Consider the following 24,795-nt stretch of genomic DNA (forward strand, 5'->3'; position numbering starts at 1 on the left):
TCGAATATTGAAAATCAAATCCAAATTTTTCGTATCATATTCATGTCGTGTATCAAATTTTCAGGCCAGGTAAAAGTCACAGTTTCTTGTAAAGAATGCATGAAATGGACTAGACCATTATCCTTTAAAATACAGGGCATTGGCTAATATCTTCTCGTAAAGAATGGATGAAATGGCTAGACCATTCTCCTTTAAAATACAAGGCATGGGCTAATATCAACTTGTCCGTGATGTTTGCCTACTACCTTTATCCACCAAGTTTTAGAGTTATATATTGGGAACTATTTACCTTTAGGAAATTATTTTTTTATTGCCAGCTGAGAAGTTTTACTGCTGACCAAAAAAAATAAAAAAGTGTTACTGTAGTTCTGCTGTCGCCAACATTAGATCCAAAAAAAATTATTTTTCTACAAAGGCATAACATAAAAGAACATACTATAATCATACACCTGTTTCAAATTAATATATGCATTCAAAAATTGGATCTGTAAACAATAAATTTTGATTTCGTCAAAGTTAATATCATGATAACAGGAAAGAGCACCAGAAATTAAGCCTTAACAGAAAATTTCCACTATAATTGGACATTAAGCCCATATATGTGCTTTCATATCATTTGTTACTCTGTTGGCAAATTCGTATGATACGACACTGATTCTCATGTGTAGAATTTCTATATGCAACTACCAAAATATTGATTACTACAGGCAAGTTTCAGACCAAATGATAAAACTACGATTTATATCAGTCACCATTAGGTTAGCTCTAACTGAGGAATACGAAAGGATCTCTTCTCTATCAGTCTTCCTTCTTCTCGAGCTCATCGATTGCTGCCAACCTTTCAACCAGGGGAGGATGAGAGTAATGATAGGCTGAGTACCAGGGATCTGTATTCATGGCGGACAAGTTCTCTTCCTGATAAACCAGCACGTATAGTTGAGGGGAAAAAGTTACTTCAATATATTTTGGAGTCAAAAATATATTATATGAATCATGAAAACTACATATAACCAATACAACTTTTGATATGGCAATTACACTCCTAAGATAGGATAGTACATCATCCACTATATCATGCATGCAAAGATAAACAGATCCCCCTGTCCAAAAATTATTACTCCATAATTGAAGCAATTGGTGTTGGGTTTGTGGAGTCAGATTCGGAATAGGACTTGGTTAGAAATATTTGGACTCCTATTAGAGTTAGATATTTCAAAGTTAGACTCCTATTTTGGTTAGGTCAATTTCTTCTCTTATAAATACTCCCATGTAATTGTAAAATCACAACACAACAAATTGTGAGAGATCAATAAAATTAGTGTGGCTTGTGGAGTAGGATTTTCCAAACCACGTAAAATCTTTGTCTTGTGTGATTGTCGTTTATTTTTCTTGTTCTTGTTTATTCGCTTTTGGGTTTTGCTTTCGTTGTTGTATACTCAACAACTGGTATCAAGAGCCGAGGTTTTTCAGGCGAGTGGGAGCGATGACAGAAGATGGGAAAATAAAGATCGACAAATTTGATGGAAGAGATTTTGGGTTCTGGAAGATGCAGATAGAAGATTATCTATATCAGAAAAAGCTACATGAACCGCTAGAAGAGAAGAAGCCAGCTTCAATGGATGAGACAGCATGGAAGTTATTGGACAGGAAGGCTCTGGGTGTTGTCCGATTGTCTTTGGCGAAGAACGTTGCTTACAATATCGTCAAGGAAACGACAACTTACGGATTGATCAAGGCTTTATCAAACATGTATGAGAAGCCGTCTGCGTCAAATAAGGTATATATGATTCGTTTGCTATTTGCCACGAAATTGAATGAAGGTGATTGTGTTGCTGATCATGTTAACGAATTTAATTCCATCCTATCAAGACTAACATCTGTGGATATTAAATTCGATGATGAAGTACAAGCCTTATTGTTGGTATCCTCTTTACCGGATAGTTGGTCAGGATTTGTCACTGCAATTTGTAATTCATCAGGGAGTGGTAAGATGACTTTTGATGGAGTTCGAGATTCGATTCTTGGAGAAGATATTCGTAGGAGAAACTCAGGAGAGTCGTCAGGTTCCTTGTTGAGTGCTGAGGGTAGAGGCAGAAAGACCGGAAGGGGGCAGAATCAGGGGCGTCACAGATCGAAGTCACAGAAGAGAGGACAATCCAAAGATCGCAAGGATATTGTTTGTTGGAATTGTCAAAAGAAGGGTCACTTCAGAAATCAGTGTACGGCTCCCGCAGCTCCTAAAGGTAAGAAGAAAGAGGATGATTCGGCTAATATAGTTGAAGAAGTGGTGAATGATGATGCGTTAATTTGTTGTGTTGAATGTTCTGTTGAATCATGGGTTATGGATTCTGGTGCGTCATTCCATGCTACCCCTTGCAAGGATTTGATGTTAAATTTCAGAGCTGAAAATTTTGGTAAAGTTCGTCTGGCTGATGATGAGACTTTGGATATTGTGGGCATGGGAGATATTAATCTCAAAACCTCTTTGGGAACTGATTGGACGTTGAAAGATGTAAGGTACATTCCTGGACTGAAGAAGATGTTGTTATCTGTGGGTCAGTTAGACAAGGAAGGGTATCGAGTTACTTTCGGAGACGGACAATGGAAGGTTATAAAGGGGAATCTTGTTGTTGCTCGCGGAGAGAAAAAGGGGACGCTGTATATAGTTGAACAATCTAGCTGTGAAGTAAATTCAGTTGCAGATGAGATTGGTTCTTCGACTTTGTGGCACCAAAGGCTTCGACATATGAGTGAAAAGGGCATGAAGTTGTTAACTTCTCAGGGGAAGATTTCAGAGCTGAAGAATGTGGAAGTTGGTTTCTGCGAGCCATGTGTTCTTGGAAAACAGAAACGGGTTACTTTTGCAAAATCAGGGAGGACACCCAAGGCGGAGAAGTTAGAGCTGATTCATACGGATGTATATGGTCCAACAACAGTTGCATCACTAGGAGGATCTCGCTACTATGTCACTTTCATTGATGATTCCACTAGAAAGGTATGGGTTTATTTTCTAAAAAATAAATCAGATGTGTTTGTTACTTTTAAGAAGTGGAAGACTGAAGTTGAAAATCAGACTGGTTTGAAGATTAAGAGTTTGATTTCAGATAATGGTGGTGAGTATAGTAGTGATGAGTTTAAAAGCTATTGCGCAGAATATGGGATTAGAATGATTAAAACTATTCCAGAGACACCACAACAGAATGGAGTTGCGGAGCGCATGAATCGAACCTTGAATGAGAGGGCCAAGAGTATGAGATTACATGCAGGGTTGCCAAAGATGTTTTGGGCAGATGCAGTTAGCACAGCGGCATATCTCATAAATAGGGGACCTTCAGTTCCTTTGGGGTTCAAGATTCCTGAAGAAGAGTGGCAGGGAAAGGAGGTAAATTTTTCACACTTGCGAGTTTTTGGGTGTGTTTCTTATGTGCGTGTCAAAGATTCTGACAGGGACAAGCTTGATCCGAAAGCGAAGAAGTGTATCTTCATTGGTTATGGCTCAGATGATATGGGTTATCGTTTCTGGGATGAACACATGAAGAAGGTTGTTAGAAGTAGAGATGTTACTTTTAATGAAAATGCAGTATATAAGGATAAGCTTGCGGTCGATTCTGGATTTACAAAGGAACAACCTGAAAAAGAGAAGGCAGTGCTTGATGATATTACAGAAGAAGATCTTGCAAAAAATAGTGGGAGTTCTGATAATGTTCCAGTTACTCCAGAGGCTGAGGTAAGAAGATCTAGCAGAATTGTGAGGCCACCACAAAGATTTTCACCTTCAGCGTATTATATGTTATTGACCGAGGATGGAGAGCCTCAGTGTTATTCAGAGGCAGTTCAGGTGGATGATTCAGTTAAGTGGAAATCAGCCATGGAAGAAGAGATGAATTCTCTTGAGAAGAATGATACTTGGTCTTTAACAGAATTACCAGCAGGGAAGAAGGCTTTACAGAATAAGTGGGTGTTCAGGATCAAAGATGAACCTGATGGCAGCAAGAGGTACAAAGCAAGGTTAGTAGTCAAGGGTTATCAACAGAAAAAGGGTATTGACTATACTGATATATTTTCTCCGGTTGTTAAGATGACTACTATCAGAATTGTGTTGAGTATTGTGGCTGCTGAGGAATTACATCTAGAGCAACTGGATGTTAAAACCGCGTTCTTACATGGTGATCTTGATGAAGACATCTACATGGTACAGCCAGAGGGTTTTCAGATGGCTGGAAAAGAAAACCTTGTTTGCAAGCTTATAAAAAGCTTGTATGGTTTGAAGCAAGCACCACGACAATGGTACTTGAAGTTTGACAACTTTATGATGAGGAATGGGTACACAAGGAGTGCAATGGATCATTGTTGTTACTTTAAACGGTTTGACTCATCGTATATCATATTGTTGTTGTATGTTGATGACATGTTAATAGCAGGATCAAACATGAGAGAAATCAACAAGTTAAAGAGACAGATGTCTGAAGAGTTTGAGATGAAAGATATGGGTGCAGCAAAACAGATACTTGGTATGAGCATCATGAGGGATAGATCTGAAGGTACATTAAAATTATCCCAGGAGAAGTATATCGGGAAATTGTTGGAGAAATTCAGTATCCAGGATGCGAAGACCAGAAGTACACCGTTGGCGGCTCACTTTAATCTTACAAAGAAGCAGTCACCTAAAACGGATGAAGACAAGGAATATATGGCTAAAGTTCCATATGCGTCTGCAGTTGGTAGTTTAATGTATGCTATGGTGTGTACAAGGCCAGACATTGCTCATGCAGTGGGAGTTGTTAGCAGGTTCATGTCTAATCCAGGGAAAGAGCATTGGGAAGCAGTCAAGTGGTTGTTGCGCTACTTGAAAGGTACATCCAAGATTGCATTACGTCACAACAAGAAAGATGTTATCTTGGAAGGATTCTCTGATGCAGATTTGGGTGGATGTTTGGATACAAGAAAGAGTACTACGGGATATATTTTCACTTTGGATGGCACCGCAGTTAGTTGGATGTCTCGACTTCAAAAGAGTGTTGCTCTTTCAACCACGGAAGCAGAATATATGGCTATCTCTGAAGCAAGCAAGGAGATGATTTGGTTGAAGAATTCTCTTGAGGAGTTGGGCAAGAAACAGGCGGACAGTGCTTTATATAGCGACAGTCAGAGTACTATTCATCTTGCGAAGAATCCTGTGTTTCATGCGAGGACGAAGCATATTCAGCTGAGATATCACTTTACGAGAGAGTTGATTAGCAATGGTACTTTGTCCTTGAAGAAAATCCTTGGTTCAAGGAATCCTGCAGATATGTTGACTAAGGTGGTTACCAGTGAAAAGTTGAAGCTTTGCATAGCTTCAACTGGCCTTCAGAATTAATTGATGAGAAGGCACCGCACTAGTTTGAGTTATTGATTGAAGTAGTGGATTTTACTAGATTTACAAGTGAAGTGAAGTGAAGATGAGGTCAGACTCCAAGTGGGAGATTGTTGGGTTTGTGGAGTCAGATTCGGAATAGGACTTGGTTAGAAATATTTGGACTCCTATTAGAGTTAGATATTTCAAAGTTAGACTCCTATTTTGGTTAGGTCAATTTCTTCTCTTATAAATACTCCCATGTAATTGTAAAATCACAACACAACAAATTGTGAGAGATCAATAAAATTAGTGTGGCTTGTGGAGTAGGATTTTCCGAACCACGTAAAATCTTTGTCTTGTGTGATTGTCGTTTATTTTTCTTGTTCTTGTTTATTCGCTTTTGGGTTTTGCTTTCGTTGTTGTATACTCAACAATTGGAAGATAAATATACCTGTAATTTCACAAGAGCAGCTCGAAGAGGTTTGGAATACCCCAGCTTCTTAGCAAAACCATCAGCCTTCAATTAAAGAGATTTATAAAATTTGTCAAAAGAAGATTAGTGATACTTTTGTAATAGAAGATAGATATGACACCTGTATAATTTCATTTTCCATACAAATTTCAACTAAGCTTAACCACACACGGATATTTTACCTGAAACTCGAAAGCTCGGCTGACAAGATTTAGTAGAAAGCTAACAATACGCTGGAGAGGTATCACTGTGTGCTGCACAAAACAAAGCTTGTACTCAATTTATGAACAGCATCAGTTGTTGTCACTTGTACAATATATAAAGTATTAGAAACTGCTATTTTGTATTAAATCATATAATAATTATTAACAAGAAAAAGTAATGGCTACATGTTTCAAGTGACCTAACCTTTTACTACTTGTAATGTACCATGCAATCATCACACAAGTTGAGGATATATAATTTACCTGGAAAAGGATTAGTCCAATAAGGACTGGCTGTGTATCAAACCCGAAGCTCTCGAACAGTTCCTTTGAGTTTCTAACCAGGGTATATCCTCCAAATTGTGAGAAAGAGAGGATCTGTAACATGTAAATATATAAATATGATGAGGTTTATCCAAAGCTAAAATAGCCTAAACATTACATTATTGTAATTCTTTAATTGTTGACTAAAAGGATATCTGCAAGACCTAATGAAGGATGACAGGTTACACAAGCCATAATATAATGAGCTGCTCCATAAGTACTTCACACCAAATGAGGACTGATTCTCTCCAGGAATGAGTAAAGATATTCATTCTTGTGAAATAGAGATTTTGTGCCCCCGGCGTAATTTACAACTTGGGAGAAACACTTTCTGTCTAATTCAATTCCCCAATACTCCCACTAAATCACAGAATTGAGTTACAGATTTAAGATTCCATGAGTAGCCCTGAGAGCAGAGTGCAAAGTTGTCGGGAATCAATGAATTCCTGGCTTGTATTTTCTGATTTCATGATGATTTTGTAGTTTTTCTATAAGTTTGACAGTAAATCAGGTCCTCGGGAGTGGATTGGTGCTGCTCCTGATTTTATTTCATGTAACCTTGATTTGGATAAGGATTAATATATGCAAGTACGTTTTATTCAAAAAAAAAAGTAATGAAACAGGAGATTATAGCTTGATTAAGGCAAAAAAAAAGTGGAGAACAGGTAGAGATTGATAGATTTCAGGGAAGAAAGCTAAGAGAGATAGAAGAAACCCTAGAGAGAGAACTGAGAATTCTGTTAGAGAGAGAGAGAGAGAGTATAGAATTTAGAGAAAAGCAGTTGCTGCAACTAAGTCTCATTTTCTGATATTTCATTATGCATAATGAAATTTTACAACTGATTTGGTATTTATACGCTAAGTCTTGTAATAAGTTTGAGAAGACTATAATAACCCTATATGTCAGACTACCGCATTACTATAGTACTAGTAAGGCACAGATCCTGGCAGAACTAGATACATCTTTCAACTTGAAAACATTACTGCAATTTCAAGCAGCAGTAAAATTGCTGCTGGGTGCACAGGGACCAGCATTGGGTCTCCTGATTAATAAATAACAAAGAGAAAAGAATCCTCCAATTTATCAACCAAATGTAGATAAATGTTTTATGCAAGAAGAAATATATAAATGATACTCAACTTTTGAAGTTTTATTTGATACACTTGCACAAAAGAATAATGAAGGCGCAACATTGAGACATTTACGGACCTGAACAGCAATGAAAGTAAACATAGTGTGATTAAGCTTCCAATGGCCCAGTTCATGGGCAATTACAGCAACAATTTCCTCCTCATTTTTGCACTGCATACCATTAGTTCCAGAGATAATATCAAGATTCACAGCTTTCAATAAATTATGGACTTTATTAGTAATGTAAAAGCATGCCCAGTTGCTGGTATTAAGTTACTCCAGAAAAGCATGCATCTCATTCATATTTCACATTCGACAAGATCAGTTTTTGAAGAGGACAGCATATTTAATTAAGTTTAAGATCAACTACAGAACACAAACGATACATAACAAGAGGTCTTCGTAGAGCATCAACGTGAGGAAAGGGTGCAGAACAATACAAAGTTGAAACAGAATAAATTATATTTATGCCAGAAGAGTCAACAATATGTGCCACATGACATATTTCTTAACAAATAAATCGGACAAGATCACTCTTCTTGATTTACTCACACTAAAAATAATATTTTATAGAAACAAGTATGAAGAAAATGCATCTTCACATATATTATACATAGCCCTATTGTATAATGAGAGTCAACAGAACAAAAGGGAACAGCTGTACTCGGTCATCTGTGCCTTATGACATGAAGTCAGTCAAGTCACTAACCCTGGAAGCATATATACTGGTGTAATATTATTGATACTTCAAAAAGACGAAAAATTTACTAGGATCTGTTTAGATTGACAAGCGCAGTTCCAAAAAATATCACTACATGTTTTAAGGCAGAAATCTTCAACTAAGGCATACGCTGTAGAAATTTGTTAATATCAACAATTTTCTTCTTTACTAGACAAATACCAAATCAAACAAGTGTCTGAAGGTGAAAAAAATGAATATGGCTCTGCACCTGTTGGATCAATGTATCATAAAGGACGATCCGCTTGTTCTTAAAAAATCCATACATATATGCCTGCATAATATTAGCAAACTAATTATATCACCAGAAGGGGAAACAAGAAGAAAAGCAAGGCAAAAATATTACATCTTTTGTTATAACTCATAGATCTAGCATAACATTTACCATTCCATCGAAGAGCATACTTTTAATAAAGAAATGAATAATGATGATTAGACCTAGCTGCTATGTGGATGTCTCTGCATCAATACACATTTACATACATATATATATTCGAGAATAGTAAGTTCTCAAACCGAAAACACGAAGGTGAAAACATGAAACCAAAGGTATAGGATTTTGAAAATACAGGGAATGAAAATATTCCCACCTCTGTTACACAATTTAGTAAAAAGATAGTCCAGTCACTTTTGCCAGGTAGTGTAAACAAGCTTGCTCAATCAACTAATATTAGAAACTACGTACCAACTGCCTGAATCTTCTAACATAAATTTTGTAGGAAGAAACAACTTTGAATTGAGAAATTAGCAACAGGTCACTAACGAAATAGTTGTAGCATATTTTATAAAGTATGAGTTTTTCTGTGGCTTTCTGGACTCTGAGTGTTTACGAAGGTTATTTGACCATCACTGAGAGAAATATACTTTTTACTCAATCTAATCAAACAATTCACAGTAATAGAAGAGTCCAAAACTCAAGTCAAATGCTGAATGGGGAATTATTATTTTTTTTTATATAATTATTTATACTGTACGAAGCAGTATGCACGCACTATCTAGGGTGCCACACTGGCACTACTTGTGAAAACCCCAACATATACACACTATAATACTATAGTCGAAGCCATACTCTAGATATAGTTATTTCGAAACTAAACACAATATACCAAGATTGATTCTCACATTGCTGTGGCTTGATCGAGTGGATCCGTCAACTACAAACAGCTTCTTTAGAGGAAACTGGAGAGAAGATGCAAGGTTCTCGATTTTCATCCTAAGCTCTCCTTCTGGAAGCTATTGATTAACAAAATAATTACACAATAGGATGTCTGAAATTCTATTATGTACGAAAAACACAAAACGAATCGGTACTCACAGGTGTGAACTTGTTGAAAAGTGGGGCTATTAGAACTGGGTATATGGTCATCATTACAAGAGATAGAACAAGCATAAATCCCCATAGATAGATGGCCAGGTAAGGGCCTCCTTTCTGCAACCGAAGCAAAACTAATATTAGCAAGCAATGCAGCTTGGAGAACTTGTTAACTCATAACTGTACAATGTAACTAATATTAACCAATATTTAGCAGTGTAAATGTACAATGTGACGAAAATGTACAAGTATCATAACTTTAAAATATGAATCCGTGTATACCTGTACTATTACGATGATTGCAGCTACAATAGGAGGTCCAATTACAACAGATAGGGCAATTCCTTTAATCATATCCCTAAAGAATAACCATATTGTTTGCTGTACAATATAAATGGCACATTTATTAGAAATGACTCATGCAGCCTGGAAAAAAATTTATATGCTAAGCAGCCAAGATAATGATTTAGAAAAGCTATTTATAATTTTGGATTGTACTTGTAAAATTATGCTACATAAAGCTACAAGAACGTGAAGTTAAAAAACTAACTTTGTTGAAACCATGCCGAGCCTCAATCACGAATGTTGAATACAATGAAAATGGTAAATCGGTAATCTGCAGTAATTAGAAAACAAGTACTGTCAAATGCACATAGTTATCTACATTGCATACATGTATAAAATATACAAATTAATAGTAATTGGACAAGCTGCACAAAAAACCAAAATTGCCTCTAATAGTGTTTTCAACTGACAATTATGTATTAAGAATTATCTTAAAATATTTTCTTAAGTTACTATTGTATACTTCTGATCACTGTTATCATGATAGGTATTTGCTGCACAAGGGAAACAAATGAAAAATTACAGGACTTCTGCTATTTTAATAACCCTGAGGCATCACCCTCAAATTATAGTTCAAACTTGGTATATCTTATTATACTCATCACAGTAAGTGGAATTTATAAGGTTGGGGTTGATTGGAAGGAAAGCAAAATCGTCAAGGCAATTTCTGGTATATTTATATGTATTTTCACTGTAATCTGCAAATGGATCAATAAGCCAACTTTTCAACTTTAACTGTACTACTCACTGGTCCGAAATTTATTTTTGGCCGTCATTTTAGGCCAAAGAGAGTAATTACTTCCAACAGAGACAGAGCACACTCGGTTGACTTGATTAACTATCCGAGTGCCATATGAACATGCATGTATACACTTATCTTATATGAAACAGAAGCGACTATAGTACCTGAGACCAAATCATAAAACCAGCTAAAAAAGAAAGAGTGTGCAATATTTCATTTTCCACGTCCAAGCCGATGAGAAGCAAAAAATCTCCTGATCTCTGCAATTAATACCTAATCAGAAAACCAGAAACCATCTGGCCTGCTTGAGTTTAAATATAGAACAGTAATACTGACCTTCCAAAACCAGGGCAACAATCCAAAGAACAAAATTGCAGAGTCCATTACTATAGTCACGAACTCATGAACAAAATGAAAGTTGCTGAAACCCAACATTGATAGCTAATAAATATAAGAAAATTAATGAATGTGAAGTATATAATTTTGAAAAAAATATATATATCTGGTAACCAAACCTCTTATCAATACTATAGGCTCTTGACTTTTCAAACTTTTCTTGGCTAATGACACCTTCCAAAGTTTTTGGAAGTGCCGGTAGTTTAAGGGCAGAGTGTTGCCTCAGATCGAGGTAACTCTCAAAGATATACATCAATATCATAAACCCTGAAAAAAAAAAAGTTCTTGATTCAGTAACATAGCAAACAACACCGTGAATGCAAACAATAAAATTGTGTAGGACTCCATCAACAAAAATATAAAAAATTAATGTTAAAATTTGATATTTACATGTGTTCTAGTAAATATTTCAAATATTTCTACCATTACAATAGTGTCTTCAGGTATTCTATTAATATAAGCTTAAATAATAATAATAAGTGATGCTTTAAAGAAAAATAAATTTCTAAATTTCAACACACAAAAAAGCAGAAAAAGATCAATTGAACAAAATGTGAAAAATATTAACTATAAATAAAAATGTGTCTGTCGCAGAAGTCCTAAGCTAGTTATCATCAATTGCCATATTGTGTGTGGACCTATTTGTGTAACTAATCTACCAGTAATATCAGATGCGGCTCTTGGTATAACCTTGCCCATGCGAACTTAATAGAGGAAAAAACTAATTATGCTGTTTAGTAGTTTCATTCTGTAAATCTATTAACTGCATAATTCTAGAGGACATTAAGGTACTGGCTACTGTATTCTGCCTTACTTCATAAGTGTGTCTGATTCGATGTACCAAGCTACTAAAACAAATAATCAATAAGCAGATACCAAATCCATATCCATTCAATTAACTGAAAAGCAGTCCGTTTGGCTACCACATCAGATGCTACTTATCACATTAGAAAATCTCATATTCAAACAAAACAGTGACAATGGATTCTGTACTTCTTTCTAATGGCAACCTCTTTTTCTTTGACACAATCTCTCATCTTTCCCTATCTATTCTCATACCCTATATAGTTAAACTTATTCCCCCCCCCCCCCCCCCCCCCCCCCTAATCGAAATCCCATTATCAGGATGCAAAGGTAGAAAAGAGACATGTAGAGTAAGGAACATGACCATGAAGGAAGAAAGATACCAAGTTAAAGCTGTTTGGAATTTACATGCTACATTTAGGCGAAAACATTGATTCAATAATAATCTATAAGAAATATCAACATATTCAAAATCATGATGCGTAAAAAAATGAAATCATATTACATTACAAACAAAATCACAAAAGAAACAATTCTTCAAGAACCATAAACCAACCAAATACGTTACATGCTAAATTTAGGCGAAAACATTGATTCAATAATAATTATAAGAAATCTGAATCACATATTTGAAATTATATTGCCTACAAAAAAAATATAATCATATTACATAACAGACACAATCACATGAAAATAATTGTTAAAAGAATCTCCAAAATTTAATGTACAAGGGAGATAATTCATGTTAGTGTATAATACAATATTACACAGTACTGTTAACTCATAAAAAAGAAAAAGGAGTGACCAGGTAAAAGAAAAAGGAGAGGAGCTCGCTGGAACAAAAAAGTAACGTAAAATAAAATTAACAGATTGAAAGTAATAATTAAGTGAAGAACAAAACAAGTGAAGTTATCGAGTTGTCACAATTGAAGCCCTAAAGTATACTTTGAACCTTCCATTATACTTTAACGCACTTGAGCTGGGTGAATTACGACTCTCTTACCCAATCCCATATCAGAACAATAATAAAGACTAACAATCATCACTCTATTTTCACTCTTATTCCCCCACTCCCCAATTCCATATTGTTGGCATAAACCCGCTTATCATTCTGATGTCTCACGCTGAATTGCGCTATACATAAACTTCTTCAGACCTCCACACAGTAGCGTTCAATGTAATTGAGCATGTAAGTACACTTCTAACAACCGAGCAGAAACTGAAATACTTGATTCAGTGAAACAGTGTTCACGACAATAGAGCCATAGTCCTAATTCAGGTTAATATATATATAATTTTATCGTGCAAACTCATACTCATGTGCCCTATTTGAGGATTTTATTGGAAACCCTTTAACCTGATAATTTTGATTTTTCCATCATATTTCTCTCCCATTGCAATCTATAAAATTTGCTTGATCAACAAACATGAAATATATAATGGTCAAGGGAAATTCTATTTCTTCTAAATCTTTTCTGTTTCAAATTCATCTTTATACTGCCCCCCACAAACATCTCTCTCCTGAAGACGTAGAGCCAAATCAAAACCAAATATTCCTTTGGTCTAAAAAAGAGAAAATGCAATAAGGAATAACTAATAACATGATGAAAGAAGATTTTAAGTGGATTTTAGACAGAGAAATGAGAAGAGAAAGAAAGACAAGATAATATGGGCTTTATTATTTCATCTTCTTGGTGGATTAACAAATTGAAGAAAACCACATTCCAATTGCATTTTTCATAACATATAGTGATGTTGACTTAACTAATTCTTGATAACCACAATACTTCAGATATATTTGAAAAAACATGAAGTTGCAACCAACGGAAACCCCCAATGAAGTTTCAAAAAATATACTAGCCACACAGCTCGTATCTTGAAAGTACTAAATACTGTGTTTCTCCCTTTCCTCTGAGGCATGTGCCACGATTTTTTCTTCTCAAGGGTGATGTCCAAGATACCCAAAAAATCATTCGATACTTAAACATCTTGATCAATCGAAAAATCACAAAACCTTCTAAATCATCTCTAGTGATGATTTAGCATTTCACCAATCCAATTACATTGTTTTTCACCCAAAAACAGCAAGAACAGATTATAACAATAACAAAACCTAATATCAACAGATCATATACAGAACTATGCATATGGGTATCCTAGTAGATGCAAGAATCTCATTTATCTCTTCATACAATCCCAAAAAAGGACGGCTAATCTCACACTGACACACATATAGATATCAACAAGAGCATAGTGCAAGTAGAAAAGAAAGCGTGATTTACGGGAAAACATATAGAGATATGAAAAGGGTAAAAGGAGATGAGTAGAGTAATACCAACAACAGCTTCCATGTACGGAAACGCCATAGCGGCTTTCAGAAGTAACAGCTCAAACTAGTAGAAGAAGAAGATTAAAGAAAGAAACTGTTGTTGGAAATTTTAGAAAAGAAAATATTTGCTGCTGCCTTCAAATGAATATACGATACGGGGTCTCAATTTCAAGATCGGGCCCACGCGGGTAAATATATTCACGGCTCTGTTTTATTCGGATTTTAAAAGAAAGTTTTTGTTTGTAAAATTCGAGGATGTTCATTCAGATTTTAAAAAATTATCAGAATTTGGATATTTAATTATAATTTGAAATTATATCACAAAATTTGATGATACTAAAACAAGATTTTAAATTGTACTTAAAATTTGAAGATATTTAATTGAGATCATTCAACATTCATTAATATCTGATTTTATTCAAATGATTATGAATTCTTTTGTATTTCATGAAACGATGGATTTTACGGGATTGTTAAGTTTATTTCAAAATATTTGAAATTCTCAAAAATCAATGAGATTTTGAAACATATTACTTAAATCCTAAGACTCTGAACCTATGACATTTTATCTAAAATCCGCATAAATTCAAAATCAAATATAAACTATTAAAATATATAGATTATATAAAGTTCATCAAAACACAAGTGAAATACATCTCTTTTAGGCATCGTTTGGTTTGAGGTTGAAATGAGGAATTGGGTTGAGAGAGTATGACTGTATGAGGTTTGAGTATCATTTATAATATCATGTGTTTGGTTGAGTATGGTTGAGTAGTATAATGAACAGGGTTGAGTTAAAATATTTTTTAATGATTATTTATAATTAATTTAAAACTTTCTTGAAATAAATTTTTTTATATATTATCGAGCCATCAACTTTATATGGTACTAATAATTTGAATTTAATGATATAAATAAAAATGAAAAAAAAAAAAAGAAGAAATAATTTGTTAGATCCATGTTTCATATGAAGTCATACATCGCAGATTTAAGGTCTATCAAACACATAGACCTCTCCGGTTTTTTTACGAGAGGTATGAGCTATGTTCTTTTAGGAATCCCCGAGTACTATGATAATATTAGAAACAATTATAAAAATACTCGAAGCCGTTCATAGTAAAAAAACAAACGATTAAATGATAAATGATAAATTAAAGATATATAATAGTTATGCGGATAAAATGATATTTAATTTATAGTGCTTAAATAAGTCGGATGGGCGTGAGATATTTGACATAAAACCTGTAAAGTTACTACTCTGGCCTCTGGATAGTTGTCTTGCCTACGGCTACAGCTCTAGTAAATATGTTGATATCCCTTTGGTCTGTGGCTGGTGCCGAGAAAACACAGAAGATGCAATACATCAACTGTTGTTTCGCTCGTAATTTGTGGGAGAGTGTTAGTATGAGTCACTTGATTATTCTGCACCCAAATGATTCAGCTTTAGACATTTTACATCGAGTTTTTAGCGTGGGAAATCAGCAGCAATGTGTGTTCTTTGGTCTAATGTGTTGGAGACTATGGCAATTGCGTAACAAATGGCTATGGGATAAAGTTGATATGTTGCCTTTTGGAGTTAAATCTAATGCTCTTAATATGTTAAATGACTGGAAGCGTGCTCAGCAGAGATTACCGAACTGCACTCAATCAAAGCAACAAATAATTTAAAATCTTGGTCCAAACCGTCGCCTGGGTGGATCAAGATAAATGTCGATGCAGCTTGTGTTCCTGGTGCAGTATACGTAGGGTTGGCTGTGTAGTTCGTAATGAGTCTGGTGCCTTTGTCAAAGCGAGAAGCAACGTCCTGATGGTAAATATGCAGGCTAGAGAAGCAGAGGCTTTGAGTTTGAAAGAGGCTCTATCATGGACTAAAACATGGCGATCTTCTAAATGCATTTTTGAGTCGGATTCTAAACACTTGTGGATGCTGTAAAAGATGAGAGAAACTTTATTCACAAAAGTATGAGAACTATTAGTTAAAAATCGCGAGAATTGACTGATTAGATTACTAAAGCAGATCTTCAAGGTATGTGATGAGACACAAGTGATACCAATTTTCTTTATGTACATCATGCAGACAGAACACATTGGCAAGGCAACACCATAATTTGTATTTACCCCAGTTGAAGATATCAGTCATTTCATTCAGCAAGGAACGAATTTGTAGGGCTTGTTTGCATTCTGGATAGTTGTTTGTACATTTAGTATATGTTCTTTAGCCATCTTTAGTTTTCTTTGACCAGAAATATTTGCTAGGCTTTACAAGTTGCTTCAACAGAGCCATTTTCGGAACATTCCAGTGCTCCACATGCCTGGAATTTCACAAACACTGGTTATTAGAGAAAAATAATTGTCCACTACCACGATTAATGCATGAAACAGAATATATACTATATGACTACCTGTTTACTCTCCCAGTTTGTGCATCAAAGTAGTATTCAGTAAAACCAGTGGCTGCAGCAAATTGCAAGAACAACATTAGTTGCAAGTCACTCTATAAACGAACATTAACTATAGAAGGATAAATACAAGTCCATAGTGCAATAAATTTCTTATTAGTACTAAGATAATAATTGAACGCGATGTTTGCTCCTGCAAACGTGCAGGTTGGTGAGATGATGCAAAATCAGAGTATCATTGGTATCAGCAAGTTGAACTGTGGAAGAGTACCTGAAAGTATTGGTTTCCACGGAAAAGACATGATGCAGCTAAAACGCCAGTGTCCAATTCCTTTGTCCTGGAACAGAACTGATTTAGTACTGAATTCGTAGCTAGGATTATGATTATTATGATATTGACATAAACATTAATAGAACTTGGAAAATTATATTGACAGAAGTTCTATGCACTATACTTACTGCTACAGCCTACATGGCTAATGGATTAGAAACAAGAGCAGCATCAGTATAATACACAGAATTGTCGAATTGCTGAGGAAATTACAATTTGGTTTGGAGTTACCTCAAAATTCTCCCATTTTGTAAGCTTCATGTCTGATTTTTCAATCAGTAATCCAAAATTAGTACAATTTCTTTTAAACCGACTCAGACCTTTAAAGGAACCTGCAGGATCAGCGAATTCGCAATCTTCTTCATAGGCATCAACTGTCACCGCTCCTAAACATCAGAATATTAAATCTGCTGTTTAGACCTCAGAAACATCAAGTGCACAGTTCAAGTAAAGGTGAACAACAAAGAATAAAAGATCAATTTTAAATGACAATATCGCTAGCCTCGAAAATTGTTATTCACAAATCTCTTTCAACTATATTAATATTAGGGATGACAGTTTTACCCGACCCGATGGATACCCGACCCGTTCCGACCCGATTGGGTCTACCCGAACCCGATTTTTTTGGATTTGGATCCGGATCCGGATCTTATTTTTGGACCCGAAAAAGTTTGGATCTGGATCTGGATCTCAGGTATCCCGACCCGAGACCCGACCCGAAACCCGAAACCCGATTTAAACCCGATCCGAACCCGAAACCCGATAAAACCCGATACAAAATATTATACATGTATATACATAAATACATACATACATATATGTTAAATGTAAAGTATATATATTGAAATATTATGAATTATTAGGTATGAATCTTAACATTTTACTTAATTTTATATTTGCAATATAAAATTTATATTTATTATATCAATATTTTATTTTTCTCAATTATTGTGCATTAAAAAATCTAAATACAATAAAAATAATAAAATATAAATGATAAGTTGAATGATTGTATACAATTGAGTTAACATGTTTCACGTGTTTATTGTAATAAATGAAGCATGTAATTCCCTTTTTTATATTTCTAAAGTTAAAAAAAAATCCATAATCACATTTTTTATAGATTTATAATTTATAATTTGTATTTAATTTTATTTATTAAAATACCCGAATTAGACCCGAACCCGAACCGAAACCCGAAAAAACCCGACGGATTGGGTCTGGATCTTCATTTTTCAGACCCGGACCCGAACCCGACCCGACCCGAAATATAATGGACCGGGTCTGGATCTCAAGAAACCCGACCCGATCCGACCCGTTGCCATCCCTAATTAATATGTCATTACACAAAAATTATTTCACAAAAACAAAAACCTGTAACAAAGTAGGAGCGTTGGAAATCATCTTTGATCGTCTCCACCACCATGGCACGATCAACTGCACCACCTAAACCATCACCAGATAATTTACGGCCACTACTAGAACCTTCAATACTTTTTGAGGATGGCCGAAATACAGAAGCAGCGATCCCGAGAAGCTCTGAGCTATACCAGGCCACCTTGAGCACTACATTATTTTTTTCGGAATCTTGAGAATTAGTACTAGTTTTATTGTCGGTTGTATTTTCTCCTGTGCATCGGAACTTATATATTTGTTGGGGATGATTCGGCCTAAAGCAAATCCTGCTGGGTATTCTGTGTTGAGTTATATTGTGTTGTTGAAAATTTGAGGGAGTGTATGAGAGAATGGCACTAGCCATTTTTGAAGATGTTTTGTTGTTAGTGTTGTCATGGTTTAAATATCTGGTGGAATGGAGGTGTAGTAGCCACAAAACATATATCTCCTTTAATGAGTCTCTTATATTAAAACATAAAATGTGCTTTACTATTTTCAACACACCAGAAATATTTTTTTCCCATCCATTCATGTCATGCAATTCCAATTTAGTTATAATATTCTTTTTGGTCCAAAATATCTGTCGCTTTAATATTTTTTTATATGTGATTTGAAATGCAAAAAAAAAAAAACATATTATATGTATTATTTATCAAATTTCCTTTTTATGAATAAAAATAAAAATATTAAATATTTACTAAAATTTCAAGACGAGGACTCTAGCAGCTATATATATCATTAAAATAGAGATAAACATGAGCATATCTGCCGCATTTATCGCTTAGACGCTTACTAAGAACATCTCCAAAGGATATACTATAATTGTTAATTTAAAGTATAAATATAAATAATTAGGTAAAACTTTGCTCGCTTAGACGCTTACTAAGAGCATCTCCAAAGGATATACTATAATAGATGATGAGCATCTCCAAAGGATATACTATAATAGATGATTAGGTAAAACTTTGTTGAACTTGTAAACTTTATCTTTCTGCAAACTATAAAAGGTAAGAACTAGTTACAAAAACAAAAAAACAAAAAACAAAAAAAAACTATATATGTATTATGTATCATTCACATTGCATAACATCTCAACTCCAGTGAAAGATTTTATTCAAGAGTTGGTATGGCACTATTATTTATTTTTACAGTGCAACTAGTATTACAAATTTAACAAACAGAGAAACAAAGAAAAGGATGGTAAGATTAATGCATAACAGAACTAACCACTATTCTGCAACTTTTACAGAAATCGCAGAATCAAACCTACAAAATCTTTTAAAGTATCTCTTCCCGCAGTGATAATCACATTAAACTTTACAAAAGAGAAGACAACAACGCATACCACCTCCCCCTGTAGAAAAATTCTACCCTGGCCTGGTGCAGTAGTACTTGACTGGAAGAAGCATTATGTCACTGTATATCCGTCCCAGAAGTTCTCATCTAAACCAAACATTTTTCTGTACCAAAGCTCGTGAGATGACAAGCCAAGCCATCTTTTCATTAAAGAACCATGCAAGTAAACCAAGGATGTGGTGCATAGTGCCTGCCTCATGACACTTACAACAGCTTACCCACATAAACTAATATCTTCCATAATCCCACGCATCAGCAACGCAGTACTACTGTTCATGATTATTTGTTACACAACTGTCACTCACCAACTGGGAAGAGAAGTTCAAAAAAAACGCCTCCTAAAATTACGGGTTGTTGCTTGATATGAGCGCATGAGCAGTCCTACACCAATACCAACACCAAGACACATCCCAAGCCCTATTCCTACACCAACTCTTACACCCGCATTAAACCAAGTAAGCTGGCCATCCTCAACAGGGTACATATCATCTGAGTAGTAACTCTGTCCAAATTTACCATCAGGATCGTAATCATCAACTTCTGCATCTGTGACCTACATGCACCGCCATATGGTATCAACAATCAGTATAATTAGTACCTTATACAGAAAGGATAAACCTAAAAGTGCCAGGCAACAAACACGAGGTACATGTTCAGGAGGATAGTGTGTATAGTATAATAATATCTTTCGGATAGTCAAGATGACTTTTTGTTATAAACAAAGATGTTACAAAAGCCAATATAAAACTAAAAGCGGAACAAATAATGGAGCATAAATTCACGTGACGGCTGTTTAAATGGTAATTCACTTAGAGAAGTCAGTTGACAATCACTGGAAAAACATTTGGGTAAATGGAAGAAGTTCCGGTCTGCTATTTGAAAAAACAGTACCAACGGCACAAATAAGTATAAGCTCAATCAGGTAAATAAGAAATACATAAATATATTAATGTTGCAAGTAACGAAGCTCCATGTACATTTAGCAGCTGACAAATTTTAGCTGCTCAGTTCTTCACTCTCTAAAGTTAAGATATTCACTCTAATAAACTGAAGTCGGGAACTTCACCCTGAGAAACTCAGATCTGACATCAGGCCATGAATACAAACCAGTGTTTGTGGTGAAAGTACCGTCTAAACAATTAATTGACTAGGCGAGGATTAGACGTAACATCCACATATTCTTTAATATTTTCTATGGAAAACAGTTAATTCCAGCATAACTGTGCCTAATCCCACATGATTCCGATTTTGTTTTTATCCTTTTCCCCACCTGACTCAGACTTTTTGTCAAATACCAGTTTTGTTTCGAAAAACGCCTTCCACAAATCCAGACATCTACTCCCCCACTTTTGGGGCTTTCAGAACACTGTTACAGATGTAATATGTTATATGTCTCATAGTTGTAAGCAAAGACAGCATAACAATACAAAAATATGAATTCTAGGGTCTTGTCATCAATGAAGATAGAAATGGTGACATAGTGAACAAAAGAGCTTTAAACCACATGTCAGTTTGTCGCTCCATCCGAGTACATATTATGCCAAAGTTCATATTTTAATATGGCTTCATCACACATCAAAAAAAGATGACTGAATGATCAAATCACTAGCCTTCTCTTGTTCACCAACGTTTTAGCCTTTATTGTTTTTGTATAATCTATTTGATTTTTTAAATTGCGTGTTGGTGCCTGCTTAAATCATCATTCAACAAACTTTTCATAAACACTCAATAACCTTGGATCTATCAATTAAGGCACATGCATTTTAGAAAATAAAAAATAAAGAAAGAAAGAAGCACATTTGAACTTTTGTAACTATGTTGATCTAATCACTATACAATAGGGCTTAAATATCAAAGTGGCATACCGTCATCACATATCAAATTTACCATCAGCGAATTTGGGGTCTCAAGTTTACCACTTCTGAATTACAAGGCACACTCTGTTAGCTTTATAATAAAATAATTGGATATTCAGTCTACTATGTGGCGACCATTTGTCAGGATAATGAGTTGACTGCTACAACTTACATGTTATATTAAAGAATATAAATATGACACACCATCATCATTTACGTTAATGCATTTATACACATACACACACATACTATATAACTGCTGTTATTGTTACCATCTGTCAATATCTTTTTTTTTCACCATATAGGTACCTTTTCACATTTCTTTCTTCTCATGTTCATATCTTTCCACCAGCACAAAAACAAGCCCTTGCTATTTTCCTTTTTGCAAACTGAAAATCTTACACTAAGTTTCAGATTTTATGAACTGCTGTTAATTTCTTTGCTTGTATTCCGAATTATCATTATTGGACTACTCTAAATCTTAATTTACTACTGTACTAATTATGCACAAAGCAACACATAGCATCACTCTTTTGAAAAGGAATTAAGTGTTCTCCTTCAATTGGTGATGATGCTGTGTTTTAATTTACATAATCTCCTAAACACTATTTAAGTTTAAAAAACCGAATATGGGTCTATGATGGGTCAAGAATGAATGCCTTGACTGAAACAAGAAGATACTATGTATTCATAGATATCTTGTATGTATGCCTTGAATAACTTACGAGAACAAGATGATAATGATATGTTTTAATTTTATTTTTTAGTTTCAGTTTTACTGCCACATAACCTCCAAGTCACTATCTACTCAGATTTTTGCCATGTGCCAAATTGATCCTACCATTAATAATTTAAAGAGAGTGTACCTTTTGATTTGAAAGTGGTAAAGTTGAGACCTCAAATTCGTTGGTGGTAATTTTTGATATTTTGTTAACCAAACGGTGGCCACTTTGGTATCTAACCCTATACAACAGGAGTCCTATTTATACAAACTGCCTAAGCAGTTGGCTTGATCCTCCAGTATAGTATCAAGTATAGTATCAACTTTCCTTTTGCATGTGGTACTGGCTAGAGGTGACAAGGAACGAAATTAAAGAGTCGATATCTATGTTATTAATTAATAAGAGAACCTAATTAGCAGGCTTTCTTTGGTCTCTCATAGATTTAATTTTGAACCACGTTCACCTCCGTTGTTACTAAAACTTAGCACATAACTTCACAAAATAACCTTTCAAAGTGCTTTTACTTGTTGATTCTCACTTGCTTCTCAACCCTCATCTCGAGAAATTTTGACAGAATTCTTGTTCTAGGTCAGTGTAAGTATATAATTACCCTTTTACTTGCAGTGAAAGCTTATATATCACATAAAACATACACAAGGATTCATCTCAAATAGAAGTGATCAGTGGTAATCCTAAAGCTGCAAGAAATTGCTCAAGTCCATCTACTCTACACTTCCAAAAACCCAAGTCATCGATTTAATTCTACGAAAAATATATATATAAACTCAACCAAAAAAAAAAAATACCGGGATTTTCAAATTCTGAACCAGCCCATTCCCATTCCTCCGTTCCTTATCCACCTCCTCATCCTCCGGAATAGCGTCCAGCATCCCATGCCTAACATTCTTCTTCCTCGGACTCACCTGAATCGTCTTAGTCAAAATAACCGGCACCCCAGAACAACACCCCGCAATATAAACCTCAATCGACGGCGACGAAATCCCCAGCTTTGGCTTAAAAAACGCGGAATCCCCACTCCCATTCGCAATCCCACCGATATAACAATCCATACTCCACCCACTCCCCACCTCCCCACTCCAACTCCCCTCAATCCTCTCCAACGACCCACACAACACCATCTCCTCCTCCTCCAACACCTCGAACTCCACCGCCCCCGTAACCCTCACACTATCAGTACTCACATAAGTAACCTCCGCATTCTCCTTATCGACACGGTCTCGCCGCAGCGCAATCGCGGACCTCTCCGACGCCGGAATCTTAACGGAATTGATATCGAGCGAGACGCCGATTTCGCGGCGGAGGTGGCAGAGAGTGAGGTGATCGGGGACGTAATCGACGGCGCAGGGAGTGATGCGCACGTAGAACAAGCGTATCTCGAGGGAGCTGGAGGAATGTAAGACGGGGGAGTTGATGATACGGTGGTAGAGATTGAGGTTAGGCTTAGGGTTTGCGGTGGGACCGGGCGAGATTGATGAATCTTCGTCTTCTTGGTCCATGAGATTAGGGTTGGGGTTAAGTGATTTTGGGGATTTTTGGAGCTTAGGGGTTTGTGATGATGATTGTAATGGCGAATTGTTGAGAGTTGTTTGGGGAGGAGAGATTGTTTGTAGGGATATTTTTTTATTTTTTAAAATAGATGGAGTACGTCGTTAAATGTCAATACCACATCGGCAATAAGATTACAGGTGTCTGTAGTATCAAAATTATGCTGACATAGTGTCCTCTTTATTTGACTTATTATTATTTATAAATTTTATCATTTCATGTTTTGGGTTTCATAATTAAACATCATTATGTTATCAATAATTTTCTCTAAGGTTCATATTTTTTTTGATATTGATCAACAACAAATCATCAATATATTTTTGAATCCTGCTGTTGCATACCTTGATTATTCGAATTAAAATTCATATTCTCTTAAAATTTAAATCAAACAAGTGGTTCATTGGCTCGTAAAAGGATTTAAAAAATGGTTTATTTGTTGTTTAGATATATTAAGTTTCAAGTTTTTCGGATATTATTTCTATCTTTTCTGATTAACAGTCGGTGTAGTCAGTGGCGGATCCAATTCTGAAAATAAGGGATATCGTATATAATATTTTGTAAGATTATTAATTAGAATTAACACGGGAAAAAATAATATTCATATTATATAATTATTTACCGTTAAACAAGATAAATAATTCATGTCCAGTTTGATTAGAATGATATATACTAAAATAATAACATTGAAAACAAAAAAATAATATTCATATTATGTAATTTTTTACTGTTGCACGATATTCAGTAAAATTATGGACAAAAATTTAAGGGAGGTGGACTGACCCCTCTTACCCTATCAAGAAAAAATATCTGCATCCAGTTGATAAGTGGAATGTATGTGAAAACTAGGGGTGTCAAACGGATAAAACGGATACGGATTTGCCCGTATCCGTATCCGCCTACTCAAAATCGGATCCGGAAACGGATATGCAAATTTCAGAATAAAAGGATCCGTATCCGTATCCGGATCCGGCCGGATACGGATAATATCCGTATCCGCTTTTTCAAACATCACCAAAAATTAAATATACATTCTG

At 35.2% G+C, this 24,795-nt stretch overlaps 3 protein-coding genes across 3 annotated transcripts; all 3 read right to left on the reverse strand.

Annotated features, from left to right (window-relative positions):
• Positions 1 to 550: 550 nt before the first annotated feature.
• Positions 551 to 14,277, reverse strand: LOC108196804 (CAAX prenyl protease 1 homolog). Its single transcript, XM_017364241.2, has 14 exons — positions 14,143 to 14,277; positions 11,123 to 11,270; positions 10,944 to 11,028; positions 10,772 to 10,867; positions 10,071 to 10,136; positions 9,803 to 9,901; positions 9,524 to 9,637; positions 9,331 to 9,441; positions 8,420 to 8,482; positions 7,548 to 7,640; positions 6,278 to 6,391; positions 5,993 to 6,064; positions 5,790 to 5,855; positions 551 to 915 (listed from the first exon to the last, which is right to left on the reverse strand). Exons 1-14 carry the CDS (start codon positions 14,171 to 14,173, stop codon positions 799 to 801), a joined length of 1,275 nt encoding a protein of 424 aa, XP_017219730.1. The 5' UTR covers positions 14,174 to 14,277; the 3' UTR covers positions 551 to 798.
• A 1,791-nt stretch (positions 14,278 to 16,068) lies between these two features.
• On the reverse strand, positions 16,069 to 18,685 carry LOC108194052 (uncharacterized). The gene is made up of 5 exons (XM_017360943.2): positions 18,241 to 18,685; positions 17,098 to 17,252; positions 16,807 to 16,873; positions 16,539 to 16,590; positions 16,069 to 16,448 (listed from the first exon to the last, which is right to left on the reverse strand). Exons 1-5 carry the CDS (start codon positions 18,623 to 18,625, stop codon positions 16,352 to 16,354), a joined length of 756 nt encoding a protein of 251 aa, XP_017216432.1. The 5' UTR covers positions 18,626 to 18,685; the 3' UTR covers positions 16,069 to 16,351.
• A 660-nt stretch (positions 18,686 to 19,345) lies between these two features.
• LOC108196825 (uncharacterized protein At1g01500) lies at positions 19,346 to 23,856 on the reverse strand. Its single transcript, XM_017364272.2, has 2 exons — positions 23,002 to 23,856; positions 19,346 to 20,170 (listed from the first exon to the last, which is right to left on the reverse strand). Exons 1-2 carry the CDS (start codon positions 23,710 to 23,712, stop codon positions 19,940 to 19,942), a joined length of 942 nt encoding a protein of 313 aa, XP_017219761.1. The 5' UTR covers positions 23,713 to 23,856; the 3' UTR covers positions 19,346 to 19,939.
• Positions 23,857 to 24,795: the final 939 nt, after the last annotated feature.

Source organism: Daucus carota, chromosome 7 (genome assembly GCF_001625215.2).
Source record: "Daucus carota subsp. sativus chromosome 7, DH1 v3.0, whole genome shotgun sequence".
Classification (NCBI taxonomy): Eukaryota; Viridiplantae; Streptophyta; class Magnoliopsida; order Apiales; family Apiaceae; genus Daucus; species Daucus carota.